Source organism: Grammomys surdaster, unplaced genomic scaffold (genome assembly GCF_004785775.1).
Source record: "Grammomys surdaster isolate TR1022 unplaced genomic scaffold, NIH_TR_1.0 131, whole genome shotgun sequence".
Classification (NCBI taxonomy): domain Eukaryota; kingdom Metazoa; phylum Chordata; class Mammalia; order Rodentia; family Muridae; genus Grammomys; species Grammomys surdaster.
Window position 1 is genome coordinate 2,956,343 of NW_021604589.1, and position 14,113 is coordinate 2,970,455.

General features: G+C 41.4%; 1 protein-coding gene across 3 annotated transcripts; it reads left to right on the plus strand.

Annotated features, from left to right (window-relative positions):
- The first annotated feature begins 821 nt into the window (after positions 1-821).
- Positions 822-13,855, plus strand: Piga (phosphatidylinositol glycan anchor biosynthesis class A). 3 transcript variants are annotated; one of them, XM_028761902.1, is made up of 6 exons: positions 822-1,023; positions 3,297-4,076; positions 8,715-8,847; positions 9,711-9,843; positions 9,982-10,188; positions 12,786-13,855. In XM_028761902.1, the coding sequence occupies exons 2-6, from the start codon at positions 3,359-3,361 to the stop codon at positions 13,050-13,052; spliced, it is 1,458 nt and encodes a 485-aa protein (XP_028617735.1). In that variant the 5' UTR covers positions 822-1,023; positions 3,297-3,358; the 3' UTR covers positions 13,053-13,855. The 3 variants fall into 3 exon arrangements, with proteins under 3 accessions (XP_028617735.1, XP_028617743.1, XP_028617751.1); XM_028761910.1 differs by having other exon boundaries at positions 3,297-3,416; XM_028761918.1 differs by having other exon boundaries at positions 3,297-3,377.
- The last annotated feature ends 258 nt before the right edge of the window (positions 13,856-14,113 follow it).

A 14,113-nucleotide genomic window follows, 5' to 3' on the forward strand; every position in this document is an offset into this window, starting at 1 on the left:
CATCTCCCTATCTCGTCCTCTCCCTATCTCCGTCCTCTCTCTCTCCCCGCCCTTTCCCTATCCCCGCCCTCCCCTCGCCCCCTCCCTCGTCTCTTTAACCGGAAGGAGGCCGGGAGAGAGCAGGCTTCCTGAAAAGAGACGCCGTAACTAGGCAACGAGGGCACTTACGCCCGGGACCTTCCGCAGCTCTTAAGAGACGCGCTCCTGCGCTCGCTGACGCTACAACCCTGCGCTAGAGAGTTGGGGATGACTGGGCGTCTCTCTTCCACGTGAATTCAGAACCTCTGTGCGATTGGCTACCATGGGGGCGCGGCGCTCGGGTCGCGGACGCTTCTGATTGGTGCTTTGGAGCAGCGGGGCGGGACTCTGCTAACAGCCGCGGGAGGTCCGGACAGTAGCGGCCATGGGACTTGAGGTAAGTACGCGTCTCGGCTGTCCTTCCTAACGTTCTCGGTCCCTTCTGGATGGGGTTGTGCCGCTCTCATAGGAGCGTGGCAGGCTGTGGAGGAGGTAAAGCCTACTCTTATCTGAGGCCCGGAAGTTGGGTGTGAGGGTCTCCGTAATCAAATGGGGCTGAGGGTGCCTTGAGGGTTGGAGCTGGTTCCTAGGCTGAGTTTGGTAGAGCGAGGAACTGGACTCTTAGGACGTTTTTCTGACTCCCTTTGGGTCTGGCCAGGTCTTACCTCATCCTGGGGTGGTGGCTGATGGACTCGGGCTGCCCCTCTTTGGCTCTAGTGTACCCGAGCTACCTCTCAGGGAGTCATGCGGGTGCACTGCCTTTGGAGTGGATTAAAGTATACTTCTCTTGATTTCTCAGCCCTGTCCGAGCCCCATCTAAGGATCCTCGGGAGCTTCTACTAATAACGGAGTTAACTGGCCATGAGTGAGAATTTTGAGGACTTCTTGACTTTGTCATTTACGTGGCTTGGGTAGGAACGTTGTACCGATCGCTTAGCATGTATCGCTCAAGAGAGAATTGACTAGATTTTACAGCCTCTCTTCACTTATAGAAGCCAAGATTCAGTGAGTATGCAATATGTTGAGCTTTTACACAATAGAGATTTTAGAAATAATAACCTGATGGCAGGCAGACTCAGAACACTGGAGGTCGATGATGGAGTTTCACATAATTTCATTTGGTTCATTATTTCGGTTGTCCTTATCATTCACTTCTTACAACTAAATAGGACTAAAGGTCCGGGTTTAGATGACACATCATAGTAGAACAGCATTAGTCACTTAAAAGTATTATCTTGAGGCTTTGCTTTCCCCTTTTGCAAACTTGACATTTTCTTGCTTTCATTATTTATTTACTTACTGGTTGTAAATTTGATCTTCCCTCTTCTTTTTTTCCAGTTTTTGTGTCAGCGTACCCCCATGTAGCCCAGTTTTAGCTGCCCTGGAGCCCTCAGTTCTCTGACTCCCAAGCACATGGTCCTTGCCTGCCTCCTCACTCTGTATTTCTAAGACTGTTTTAAATGTAGATGAATTTGTTGGAGGAAATCGACAAATATAGTTGCAAGTGAGACCGGAAACTCAAAGAGTTTAGGATAGTAATTCTTCATTGAGTTCTTTGTAGCCTGTAGATCTCAACTAAGGTGGATTTTTTTTTTTTTACCAGATCTCCAAAGTGGTGGCATTACAGGTGTAAGCATCTATAGAACAGAATATTAAATGAAAATTTCATATGAGCATAGCTTTAGGGAACTCCTAAAGGAAACATTTCCTAGCTTTATATGGAGGAAAGAGCCCACACATAGAGCCCATATCCTGTTCCATTTCCTTTCAGAATCTACACTGAAAGGGCACTCATAGGGGAAAGGCCTACATAATTAAAAGAAGGGTTCTAAAAAGAGGAGGGAGGAGCAGTATGACTATCCTTGAGTAAGGAAGGAGAAACCAGATTGTCTGCAGGGTGAGCTCCAGGTCACACTTGAAGAGGGTGTTCTTAAAAAGAAAGTTCTAGTTCCAGGTACATTTTAATGAAAACCACAGAGCTAATGCCAGCAGAACCTTATGGGATGTACTGGGTAACTAGGTAAGCTGTGCAGCTGTAATCAACACATTTTCTGCAAAGAACCAGATGGTAAATATTTTAGGCTCCATGGGTCATCTGATCTCTTTCAAAGCCACTCTGCCATTGTAGCACAGAAGTAGCCATTCATATAAGTGAATGGGTAAGCCAGATTCCTGTAAAAATTTGTTCATAAAAATAGACAATGTGCCAGTATAATTAGATTTCACATCCTAGCCTGTTTTAGTATCCTTTTCTGCCTCACAACCCAGAACAAAAGGCAGTGCTATAAAGCAACAGACTTTCTGCTATTTTTCATGACTCTGGAATCTGTTAGACTTAGCTAGTGAGTACTTTTAGGAGTCTTTTCAGGGGTTGCTATAGAAGGCTCCATTTAGCTAGTCTGGCTAGAAATGGGCACAGGTAAGAATGTAGAGTTGGCTGGGTCCCTACCTCTCTCCATGTAGGTTGTAAGCCACTTTTCTCTCATCATTTCCCCGTGTCCCTCTGAACCAGTAGCTGTATGACCTATGTGATAATTTCAGAAGTAAAAGCCATCGAACCTTTCATAGGCAGAGGTCAAAGATTTGCATGTTCCTTTTACCATGTCCTGTGGCTTACATGGTCCAAATGCAAGGAAGATTCCTAGGTGCGGTGTTGCACACCCGTAATCTCAGCCCTCAGGAGGCTGAGGCCAGGAGTGGTGAGTTCTAGGTCAGCAGGAGCTATAAGATAAAACTTGGTTTCAAAAGTATGTGGGAAGAAATAGTCACCAATAGCCTGGGATGTTGTATTCTCTCTAACTTCTTTAAGCTGTAGACTTTCCATTTATACTATATAATTGATCCCTTGTTTAGGTCTGTCAACTAGACTGTGGTCACATATAGAAAACTCTTAGTCTGTGTGGTGTTGGATATATAATGATTTAATAGGTGATAAAGCTTAATAAGTTGATAAAAGTGATAAGGGAAATATATGGGTATATGTTTAATTATTGGAAAGAGTTAGTTTTGCAGCAAACCATCATGTACTATGGCATAACATTTAAAATGTACCAATTTCCCAGCTCAGTCCACACATTGCAGGACATCATTTTTTGTCCTATGGCATCATCGTGCTAAGCAAATAAATTTGTCAAATGAATATGTTTATAGTATGCTTTGCTTTTATTTCTAAGGGAAAAGCTTTAAAAATATGGCTTAACATTAAAACTATTTCTAACAGGGTTTGAAATATGAAATGAGATTAGGTTTTGAGCTAATGTCCTACTCTTCTCTTTCAGGTGACTGAAGACACATTTCTTAACTGGCTTGCTCTGAGAACTGATGCCTGAACCACCTCAGCATGGCCAGTAGAAGAGGAGGTGGGCAAAGCCAGCCTCCTTCAGTGTCGCCTTCCCCGGGTAGCTCTGAAAGTCTTTCTACAGATAGGACCTCCACCCATAATATATGCATGGTGTCTGACTTTTTCTACCCAAACATGGGAGGTGTGGAAAGCCACATTTACCAGCTCTCTCAGTGCCTCATTGAGAGGGGCCACAAGGTCATAACTGTCACCCATGCTTACGGAAATCGAAAGGGCATTCGTTACCTCACCAATGGCCTCAAAGTTTACTATTTGCCTCTGAGAGTCATGTACAACCAATCTACAGCCACGACTCTCTTTCACAGTCTGCCATTGCTCAGGTACATATTCGTTCGGGAGAGAATTACGATAATCCATTCCCACAGTTCTTTCTCTGCCATGGCCCATGATGCTCTCTTCCACGCCAAGACAATGGGGCTTCAGACAGTCTTCACAGACCATTCCCTTTTTGGATTTGCTGATGTCAGCTCGGTGCTTACAAACAAGCTTCTAACTGTGTCTCTTTGTGACACAAACCACATCATTTGTGTCTCTTACACTAGTAAGGAGAACACTGTACTCAGAGCAGCACTGAATCCTGAAATAGTGTCCGTCATTCCTAACGCTGTAGATCCTACTGACTTCACTCCAGAACCATTTAGGAGGCATGATAGTGTAATAACTGTTGTTGTTGTCAGCAGACTTGTTTACAGAAAAGGTAATGACATAGTAGCTCTATTTGCATTGACAGCTTTTTTAATTGCTTGTCAGAAACTGTTCAATACTTGTATGTTATGATTGCTTGTCTTTTCATTCTGTATGGTGGCTTTATAATGACTGGTAACTCGTGTAAGGGAAAGTCAGATAATCAGTTTATACATCTAAGAAGAGAAATGGATAGAGTGGCTATATATGCTGCCCAACCTTTCATGTTGTAATGGTTACCAAACAAGAGAAAGGGATTGACCAGATGTCCTCCAGTCAGATCTTTGTAAAAATTAAGAGATCGCTGTGCAGGTAAGAATGTACGGTGTGGCCTTTTCTCTTTCAATCTCAGAAGTAATGGCTTCTTATTGCAGGTGTTTGCAAAGTTCACCTAACACATCTGTGACGATTTTATTCAGAGATGGCCCTAATGATTATTTTCATGGGTGACTTCTTGTCTTTCGTGCACCTGGACACGATGTTCGCAATCAGTGGGCCTTTTGGGCCCACGGCTATCCTTTGGCTTGCTCATATGTAAGGTATTAATATCAGCAGTCAAGTGACTGAAGAAAGGAGTAGGTGGCCCAGAGTCAAAACCTGGCTTATCACTGATCTAGGACAGGTTACTCCATAGCAGGGTGTCAGTTTTTTAGTTGTTTAGGTCAGAACTGGAACTCTGTGAAGGTTCAGAGACAGCTCTTAAAAAGATCTTTGCCTAGGTTCCACTCCACCCCAGTGCGCCTTTATCCCTCAGGAGGATTTTGTTCTCATTGCTGGCTTTCACATTTTTGTGGCCCAAATGGTCTCCACTGTAGCATTTATGTTTATTACACATTTGAAACAGTCTGCTTATTAACATAGAAATGGTTTCCCGGATGTTAGTTGAAAAGCTGCCCAATAATCCGAGATAATCATTTGAAGTTGGGGGGCAGTAAGAAATACGACATACTCCCCTTAACTATTTGAGTTTTAAACATTTGAACACATGCTGAATTGTCGAGAGCTTGGTCTAGAGTTATGGGACTCAGGATTAGCTCACTGACTCTGCCTGTGTCACCTTGCACAGTCACCTCCACAGAGCATACCCTTGCCGCTCTGGGTTCCCTTTAACAGGGTAGGAGCGAGACTAAAGTGTTGGAAACAACAGTGCTGGATTTTTAATTTGCTTTCAGTTTTACTCCAGTTGAGATCACCTCTCATCTGACAAGGACTTTTTTTCCCCCTGACATTCATTTCTTGGCTTTCCAAGCTATTTAGTTTTCATAGAACCTAGTCAGCTTATGCACTATTTAACTTAATTGTTCAATACAGTCATAAGGAAAATGGACATCTGATGGATTTGTGCAGAAATGGCAGCAGGCTATGATGCGCCACGCGGCAGTATATTCAGGAGTCGACAGTGGCCAGTATAGGTGGAGGTTGGAAGTAAATAAGTAAGTGAAGGTTGGTTAGAAAACTTGACCTCAGTTACATTTTCTGGGGTGAAGGCAATCATGTCTTCGCCTTTAATCAAGATGATATGAATGGAATTCTATATTCTAAGCCCCTGCTGGGATATTGGTCGTGTATTTATTATAGCTTTATAATTTTGCCCAACTTATTTTTTAATTAGCTAGCTTACCCTGGTGAGATAAATGTGAAAGAATGATAGGCGTGTGTGAATGAAGATGAGCACATTTACTCATACAATGGGTAAACACGCTCCTTAACTTACCTCATGGGTCTTAACTGTCAGAACTAGCATCAAAGTTATGGCCTTTCCTCTTTTCTTCTTTTGCCTGTCTTTCTTTCTTCTTTTTCTTTCTTCCTTTTTCTTCCTCCTCTTCTTCTTCTTCCTTTTTCTCTCTCTCCCTCCCTCCCTCTTTCTTTCTTTCTTTCTTTCTTTCTTTCTTTCTTTCTTTCTTTCTTTCTTTCTTTCTCTTTCTCAAGGTAGGATTTCTCTGTGTAGCTCTGGCTGTCTTGGAACTCACTCTGTAGACCAGGCTGGCCTCGAACTTAAAAAACTCCACCTGCCTTGCCTCCTGAGTGCTGGGATTAAAGGCGTGCGCCACCACTGCCTGGCCCTTTCTGTTTTCAGCTCAGTAACTCAACAGGTAATCTACTGAACCTTCTCCATAGGCCAGGCACCCTGCAAAATGTAACACAAGGAGGAATGGCCACATCTATGGCCCAAATGTGACTAGTTATATTAATGCTCGCTTCCTTCTTAATAGGGTAGTTCCCTTGGGAGATGTTCAATTGGACCAGATTTTCAAGGCCCATTGAAGTAGATTAAGGGGATAAAGCTGTGTTCTCCTTGCCCAGCTTTTGCAGAGAAAAGACTAGCTTCTGAGCCTTCTTCCTTCTATGTAGTCGGGGCTTCCCACTGTTCTCTGTGAGTACAGGCACCCTCAGATACTTGTTGTAGTGGTAATGACAACTTAACATTTGTATTCTGCAGTTACTAAAGCCTGTGCATGGTACAGTACCTCATTTGCCCCAACAACTGTAGGGTAGATGTTACCTGCATGTAACAGACAAAGAAACAGTCTCAGAGAGGGTAAGTAACTCGCCCAAGGTTACACAGTAAGTAACAGATCACAGAGTTCAGCTCTTGAGTTAAGGTCTCCCTGTGTCTGGCCATTGCTATCCTAGAACAGATCTGAACATTCTTTAGAATGTGGTGAAGGCTGTGTGTTAAAGTCAGTTTGATTCACAGGTGGCTTTTGTCTGGTTTATATAATGTGATTGGCAGTATTTGTGTGTGTCATATTGTGTTAGAGTCTTTTTTAGTAAGCTTCTTGGTTTTGTATTTTATAGTGAGGAGAGAAAACCTGCTGTATTACTAGAATATATAATAACTCATTGATGGTACTGACTGGCTTTGTTTTATATAAGGTTTTTGTCAGGATTAAATGACCTAGTGCACTTGAAGTAGATTATAAATGAACTAAGAGTTCAGTAAATGTAGCTATGATGATTGCTTCATTTCTTTTTGTATGAAGAGTGGACACTTGATGTTTTCCTTTAAAGGAGGAAAAGGGGGAAAGTGTAGGAAGCTACGTATTAAGTGGCACTAAGCCATTTCCTGGTTATCCAGCCAATGGCAAGCCTTCGTCATTTAGAAAACACATGTCTGAATATATTTTTGGTGTATGTAATTGAAAATCCGTTAGTGACTGCACAAAGTGGCAACATTTTGAGCGGCATCTAGAAACATAGGCCACTTTAGAAACCCACAATAGCCAAAGCTAAGTTTCTTATTAAGGAAAGAATCATTGGAAGAAATGATTTTGTTATGGTTTATCTTGTGAGAAGCTTAGAGCAGAAAATGTTCCAAAAGAAGTCATATATACAGAACAGGTATTCTTGTCTGTATGTTCAGTATCTCAAAGTAAAGAATAAAGGAATTTCCTTTATCTGGAGTGTAAGTAGAATTTATGAAATGTACTTCTTTGAATATCTAGTGGTTACTTCAAAGAATCAGGGGATGGCCATCCTGTGAGTATATACTGAGGCCCAAAGGCGGTGAAGTGGCCAAGCGTTTGCTGGGTAGTGTGGTTGGGCAATGGCCTAATACCACATCCAGCATCCTTGTAACTAGATAAAGAACACTGAGTGGAAAGCTCTAGGGATTTGTTATTATCTACACTTTCCACACAAAATGAAAGATGTGGGTGTATGATCTATAAAAAAGGAATGAAAATCCAGATAAACCGGTATTCTCAAACCATGCCTTGTTATTGGTTTGCCTATGATGAGGAAGATTGATGGGGAAAAAATGTAGTTTGTGCCCATATGCAAATATACATGTGTGCATTTTTTAATGGAATCGACCCAGCTCAGTAGATTATTTCATGTTTACTTTTTAGTATATGGGTTGTAATTGTTGATGAACTAAATTCCCCAATAGTGTCAGCACTGCTGTGGTTTTGAATAGCTGCTCTTTAAACCAGCAGGATTTAACTTTCTCTATTACTTTATGTCCCCTGAGACTGTACTTTTGTGTTGTATGCAAACCATTTTCTTTTTAAAAAAAAAAAAGATTGAGATAGTAGCCTTAGATCTATGGACTATAATGACCTTACTTACAGTCAAGGCCCGACACTTTCATTTACTGCTGTTCATTGTGAAATTCTCTATCAACTGCCTTCGAAACAAAATGAAGGCAGTAGTTAAGACTGTTGCTTAGCCCTTTCCTGTTGCAGGAAGTGGAATCATAGACCTGTTGGTTTTTACAGATGGAGACCTTGGACCTTAGGTATATATGTCTCTGCATTTACGAGGCCATAATGAGAGGGTGGGGTGGTTTTAAAAACTACAAAAAAAGCTGTGGGGGGACCTAGATTTCTAATCAACTCTGTGCTTTGGAGAAGCCCTGTTAATTACGTATCATTTTCCCAAATAGGCTGTATGAACAAGTGAATGGCTTAAAGGCTGCAAAGTTGAAACAGGATTGTTCATGATTTGGGTATGTGGCAGTAGCAGTGCATGTCAGAACCTGTGTCTCCAAGTGTTGTGCTTGGGGAACCGATGGCAGTTAGTAAATGAGTTTCCGCTTGTGGCTAGTGATAGTTGATATTTAAAACAAGTGGATTTCCAGGGACTCTGATAAGTTTTGTTTTTTAATGCTAAATATTAATATTTCTAATATTCAATCTTATAATTTCAGGGACTGATTTGCTTAGTGGTATAATACCTGAACTCTGTCAGAAATACCAAGAATTACATTTCCTAATTGGAGGAGAGGGACCAAAGAGAATCATTTTGGAAGAAGTGCGGGAAAGATACCAACTACATGACAGGTATTCATGGCTTCCAAGTCGTGGGTGTAAAACTGGCAGTTGTTGGTTTGCTTTTACTATATGCCTGACTTAGGTATGCGCCTGCTTCTGTTTATAATAAGAAGCATACAAAAATAAGGCATGTTTTTGTGAGTTTTTCTCAAATAAGGGAGCTCATAAAATACACAACTGTTGTCCATTAGCTGAATAGTGATTTAGGGGTGATTGCTGGAGCCCTGATGAAAGGCACAGGGATGGAGGGAGGACTTTGGTTAGAAATGGTTGCAGGTTTCCAAGTCATCTTACGTTGTGAGTTGCGTGTCATGACCCAGTCATAAATTGCTGTGCACGTACAGGTTTGGACATCTCTTTTCGTCCATAATTTCTGTAACACACAATTTGTGTATATGTGAAGTGCTGATTTTAAAAGGGTTATTTTCCCATTTAGAAACAAAACTTTTAACATTTAATTTGAAAGTGTTATTAATATGACCATTAGCTGGGCATGGTGGTTTATGCCTTTAATCCTAGCACTTAGGAGGCAGAGGCAGATGGATTTCTCTGAGTTCAAGAACAGCCAGAGGTGCACAGAGAAACCTTGTCACAAAACAAAACAAAACAAAACAAAAACTTAATGTAATATCCATTAAACACAAACTGGTTTTGGAGAAGTTGAAATTGCATCATATGAGCTGTAACACAACATGGTTTCTAAAGTTGTTTCTACTGCATTGGAGCCTGGCCATATCTAAGCTTTTGAGGTGTACAATATTAGTTCCAGTAAGAGTGATACAAATAACAGACTTGGCTTAGAAATTAAATTTCTTTTGTGGCATGACTTTTTTTTTTTTACCCCCTTCTTTCTCTCTCATTGCAAAAATTAGGGTGCAACTTTTGGGAGCTTTAGAACACAAGGATGTTAGAAATGTCTTAGTTCAAGGACATATTTTTCTTAACACCTCCCTCACTGAAGCATTCTGCATGGCAATCGTGGAAGCTGCCAGTTGTGGTTTGCAGGTAAAATACTTTAAGGGCTTCTCTTGTGGGGTTCTGTGTTTGTCGTCAATGCGAAACTAATATACTTTTTACCTTGGTCTTTTGCTTTTCCTGAGAAATGAGTCTAGTGGATCACGTGATCTCTCTGGTCTTTTTAAGGTCGTCAGCACAAAGGTTGGTGGGATTCCTGAAGTCCTTCCAGAAAGTCTTATTATTTTATGTGAGCCTTCAGTAAAATCTTTATGTGAAGGTCTGGAAAAAGCCATTTCCCAAGTGAAGTCGGGGACATTGCCAGCCCCAGAAAATATCCACAATGTAGTGAAGACTTTCTACACCTGGCGGAACGTGGCAGAGAGAACTGAAAAAGTACGTCACGTGTCAGGAAAAAAATTATCCAATTCCTTGGTGCTTTGTATGTGCATTTGCTTTCTCTTGCAGACAAGCTTGCCCTTTGCGTTTTGGTTTAAGTGTATGAGTCCTTCCAAATGAAAGTAATGATTTATGCATCAGGTTTGATGCATATGCTTGGCTAATTTTCTACCTATATTACTGCCCCTGGTCTCTGAAGATAGGAACAACACAGTCTAGTCTCATTAAACTCTTTCTGAAGAAGTTGCAAAGGTTTCTAGAAGTTGCAGCAGTTAGAATCAGAAAAGAGCAGTAAAATCATTGTGTTGGAGCTTTTATAATTAATTCTACAGCACATGGGGTCTCTTAGCAAATGGTGGGTGAACGCAGTGCTTTCCTAAGTTGTGAATGTTGAATTAAGAATGCTTCCTGAAACTCTAGTAGCCCTTTTCCTGATGATTGTTGATATTCTGCCAGAAAGGATTTTCATAACTTTAGGTTGATTGACACTATATTAGAATTTAAAATATATGTGAAAATAAGAACAAATGGTCACTGGTAAGAAAGCAGCTACAGGAAGTTTCCAAGAACACATACAGGCTTGATAGACCTCTTAGAGAGGAAGCTTGTTGGAAATGCTACTTGATCTTGGCCTCAGGTAACACTTATTTTACTGTGTTTCATCTATTAGGTCCCTCTTGTTCTTCATGTTACCACATGCTACGCTGAAGGAAGTAACTCACTTTCTTAGTATGTAGAAATTCTGTAGCAGAAAGATAGTCGAGCAGAGCATGGAGGGGTCATAGTTTAGACTTGGGTTTTATATTATTGGTGTTAAATATGGTGGAGCAATGGGTTTCCAGCTTGGAAAATCTTTCTTGGTTTGACATACAAGTTATGTGCAATCTCTTTCTAAAACTGGATATATTGTATATGTTTTGTTAACATAAGAGGTATTGAAAACAGACATAATTTTGACTGAAGATGTATATCAACTTATGAAAATAGCTACCTATTTTTTTTTCCTAGAAGTTGGGCTGAGTACCAGTTACTTGTGGGGGAGCAGGTCAGAATCATGTGGCTATCCTCTTCGGACTATATTCTCCATCTTTGTGTCCCCTTAACCTCCCCAACCACTCCTTAAATTTTTACTAGTCCCTTGTGGAACAGAAATGCAGTTTGGATTATGGTTGGCAGGAATATTTGGCCAGACAGGTTTTTTTGGTGATCTTAGACTCCACCCTGATTTAGAATCATAGCTCTGTAAATGGTGTTTTGACTTTGTCATCTTACAAACCTCCAAAGACTGAGCTGTTTGGAAGCAACTAAAGAAAGAGTTGTGGTGCTAATTTATCTGTCAATGTTAAAGGAGCTAATTAGCATTTTTGTAATATTTTTTTCTTGTAGTTACACTTTGAGATAATAGTAAAGCATGTAATATGTTTTATAATCTCGGCTAATTCGTAGTTCACATTTGAAAAAAAGGAAGGAAAAATCTAACAAGGCATGATGATTTACACTGAGAAGACTAAGGCAGGAGGATAACCATGAGTTCCAGGCCAAACTAGTCTGTACAGTCAGTTCCAGGCTAGTTCTATGCTGCCTTATCTCAAAAGGCCATACAAACAGAAAAAAAGTAAATCCTCATTTATGATAGTCATGTTCCCTCTGTAGTGGTAAATGATTTCTTACTTAAGATAATAAATTAGTTGACCTCATGTAAAGATGAACAAACAGGTTGTTTTGTCTTTTAACTCGAGGACATTTTGATCCTTTTCCAGTCCTTCTAGTTTGACTGGGTTCCTTAGAAAAGTAAATAGGAAAATTGTAATCTCAGCACTCTGGAGGCAGGTGACAAAATGCAGCTGAAGGCCATCCTAAGCTATCTAGTGAGTTTGAGGTCAAAAAAAGCTAAGAGTTCCTGCTATAAGCGTACAGGTTTTTTTTCCAGTTACAGTCTCAGCGTCAGCATCATTCTGATTAAAAAGTTTGTAGTTAAAGTGTCAGTAGGGTTGAAGAACTAGATTAACATACACCACGCCTTTTGAAGGCCACTGACCCCCAGAAGAGTTTGTACTGACCATTGTGACTTTGTTGAATTTACCAGGAGACAGTTCGCATGTGGGACAGTTCCAGGATGTGGGATCCAAGCTAGGCCCTGACTCCCTGTTCTTAGCACACAGTGCTTTGTCTTCCCCTACTCTGCTGCTCACATCTGCTCAGTCTACCTGCTTGTAGTGTAGAAGCTGCTTCTCTGTGCTGTCACTGTCCAGTGTGGTGATTGTCTGTGTGCCATTTGCTAGCAGCTTACGAGAACTTTCTACATCCAGTCAAGGCATTGGCCCAACTCAACAGTGTGCCTACTGAAAAAGCCTTCTGGCCTTATAGGACTTTGGTTTTCCAGTAGTCAGATGACTGTCACCTGTTTTATGGGTCACTCGTTTAGCCTTTAGCCCAGAATTAAGTCAGTGGTAAGCTTTGTTCTCAATATAAACATGGGTGATTTGTTTCTACCCATGCTTGCCAGTTGCTTCTGGTCAGTGTGGGTCACAGGTCACCCTTTGTTACAGGCATATGGTGGCTCAGGGTGCTCATTGTCACCTTCTCTCTTCCAGGTGTATGAGCGTGTGTCAAAGGAAACCGTGTTGCCAATGCACAAAAGATTGGACAGGCTTATCTCTCATTGTGGCCCAGTGACAGGCTACATTTTTGCTTTCCTGGCTGTGCTCAGCTATCTCTTCCTCATTTTCCTGCAGTGGATGACTCCAGACTCTATCATTGATGTTGCAATAGATGCTACTGGGCCAAGGAGAGCCTGGACTCATCAATGGCCTCGTGATAAGAAAAGAGATGAGAATGATAAGGTATCCAAAAGCAGGTAGAAGCAAGCCCAAGTTAACAAGTCCTATTAGATACTTGCAATATTCTTGTTAGCATTTGAAAATAATTTTGCTCGTTTGTTTTTTGGGTTTTAGAGTTGGTTTTGTAAATTATGCTACCTCCGTATCATTCACATTTGTTTTTGAAAAAAAGATAAACACTTATGCAATTCCTGAGTGTGGGAACTCCTTGCACTTCTTTAAAATTGAGGGGATAATGGTTTAGCCACTCAGGTAGGACATTTTTCAGATTACTGAGATCCCTCTAGCAGAGATGTTTTAACATTATATTTTGGGAGCCTTGGGTGCTGAAAGGCCAAATGTTTCTGGATCTTTTTTGGCCAGTTTTTAACGTTATACCATTAATTCACATTTACCAGATGTTTACAAGCTTTCTTTAGGGAGGTACAACAGTTATGGGAACTGTTTGAAGTCAAGGTCATGTATCCTTTACTGGACATGGAAGTCATCTTCCTAGACACTGGGTCCAATCAAGGGATGCATGTAGTCTGATTTCTTGAACAAGACCGTCTATTGGTTGCCAGCATGTTTGAACACCTGCTATGTATAAAAGTTGACCTAGATGGTTCCTGAGACTAAGGACTAGTTAACAAGAAGTGGTAAAACAGCCAACATGCCAAAATACTCAAGCTACTGAATGACAGGAAATCATCGATGGTATACACCAAGTACCTCTCTGAACCTGTTTTATGTATATGCATTATCTTAGGAAGAGCCTTTGTCTTTCTCTCTCCCTCTCCCCTTCCCCCCTCCCCTCCCCCTCTTCCCCTTCTCTCCCTCTCTCCCCTCCCTCCCTCCCTCCCTCTCTCCCTCCCTCCCTCCCTCTCTCCCTCCCTCCCCCCCTCTGTGTGTGTGTGTGTGTGTGTGTCTGTCTGTCTGTCTGTCTGTCTGTGTGTAAAGAGCTCTTGTCCTTGTAAAGAGGTGTTGCCTTTTCCGTTCTATGGATTGACCGGTACCACTGTTGATGCTCCTGCTGGCCAACCTTCTGCTTTTGTAGTGCACTGTTTAGTCCCCCATAAATGCCTTTATGGTTTCTAAGCAGA

Bases quoted from the DNA above. Each gene is read 5' to 3' on its own strand.
- Piga (XM_028761902.1), top strand. From the start codon at position 3,359: ATGGCCAGTAGAAGAGGAGGTGGGCAAAGCCAGCCTCCTTCAGTGTCG. The intron at 8,848-9,710 runs GTATTCATGGCT...TGCAAAAATTAG, and splicing joins AGATACCAACTACATGACAG to GGTGCAACTTTTGGGAGCTT. The intron at 10,189-12,785 runs GTACGTCACGTG...TCTCTCTTCCAG, and splicing joins TGGCAGAGAGAACTGAAAAA to GTGTATGAGCGTGTGTCAAA.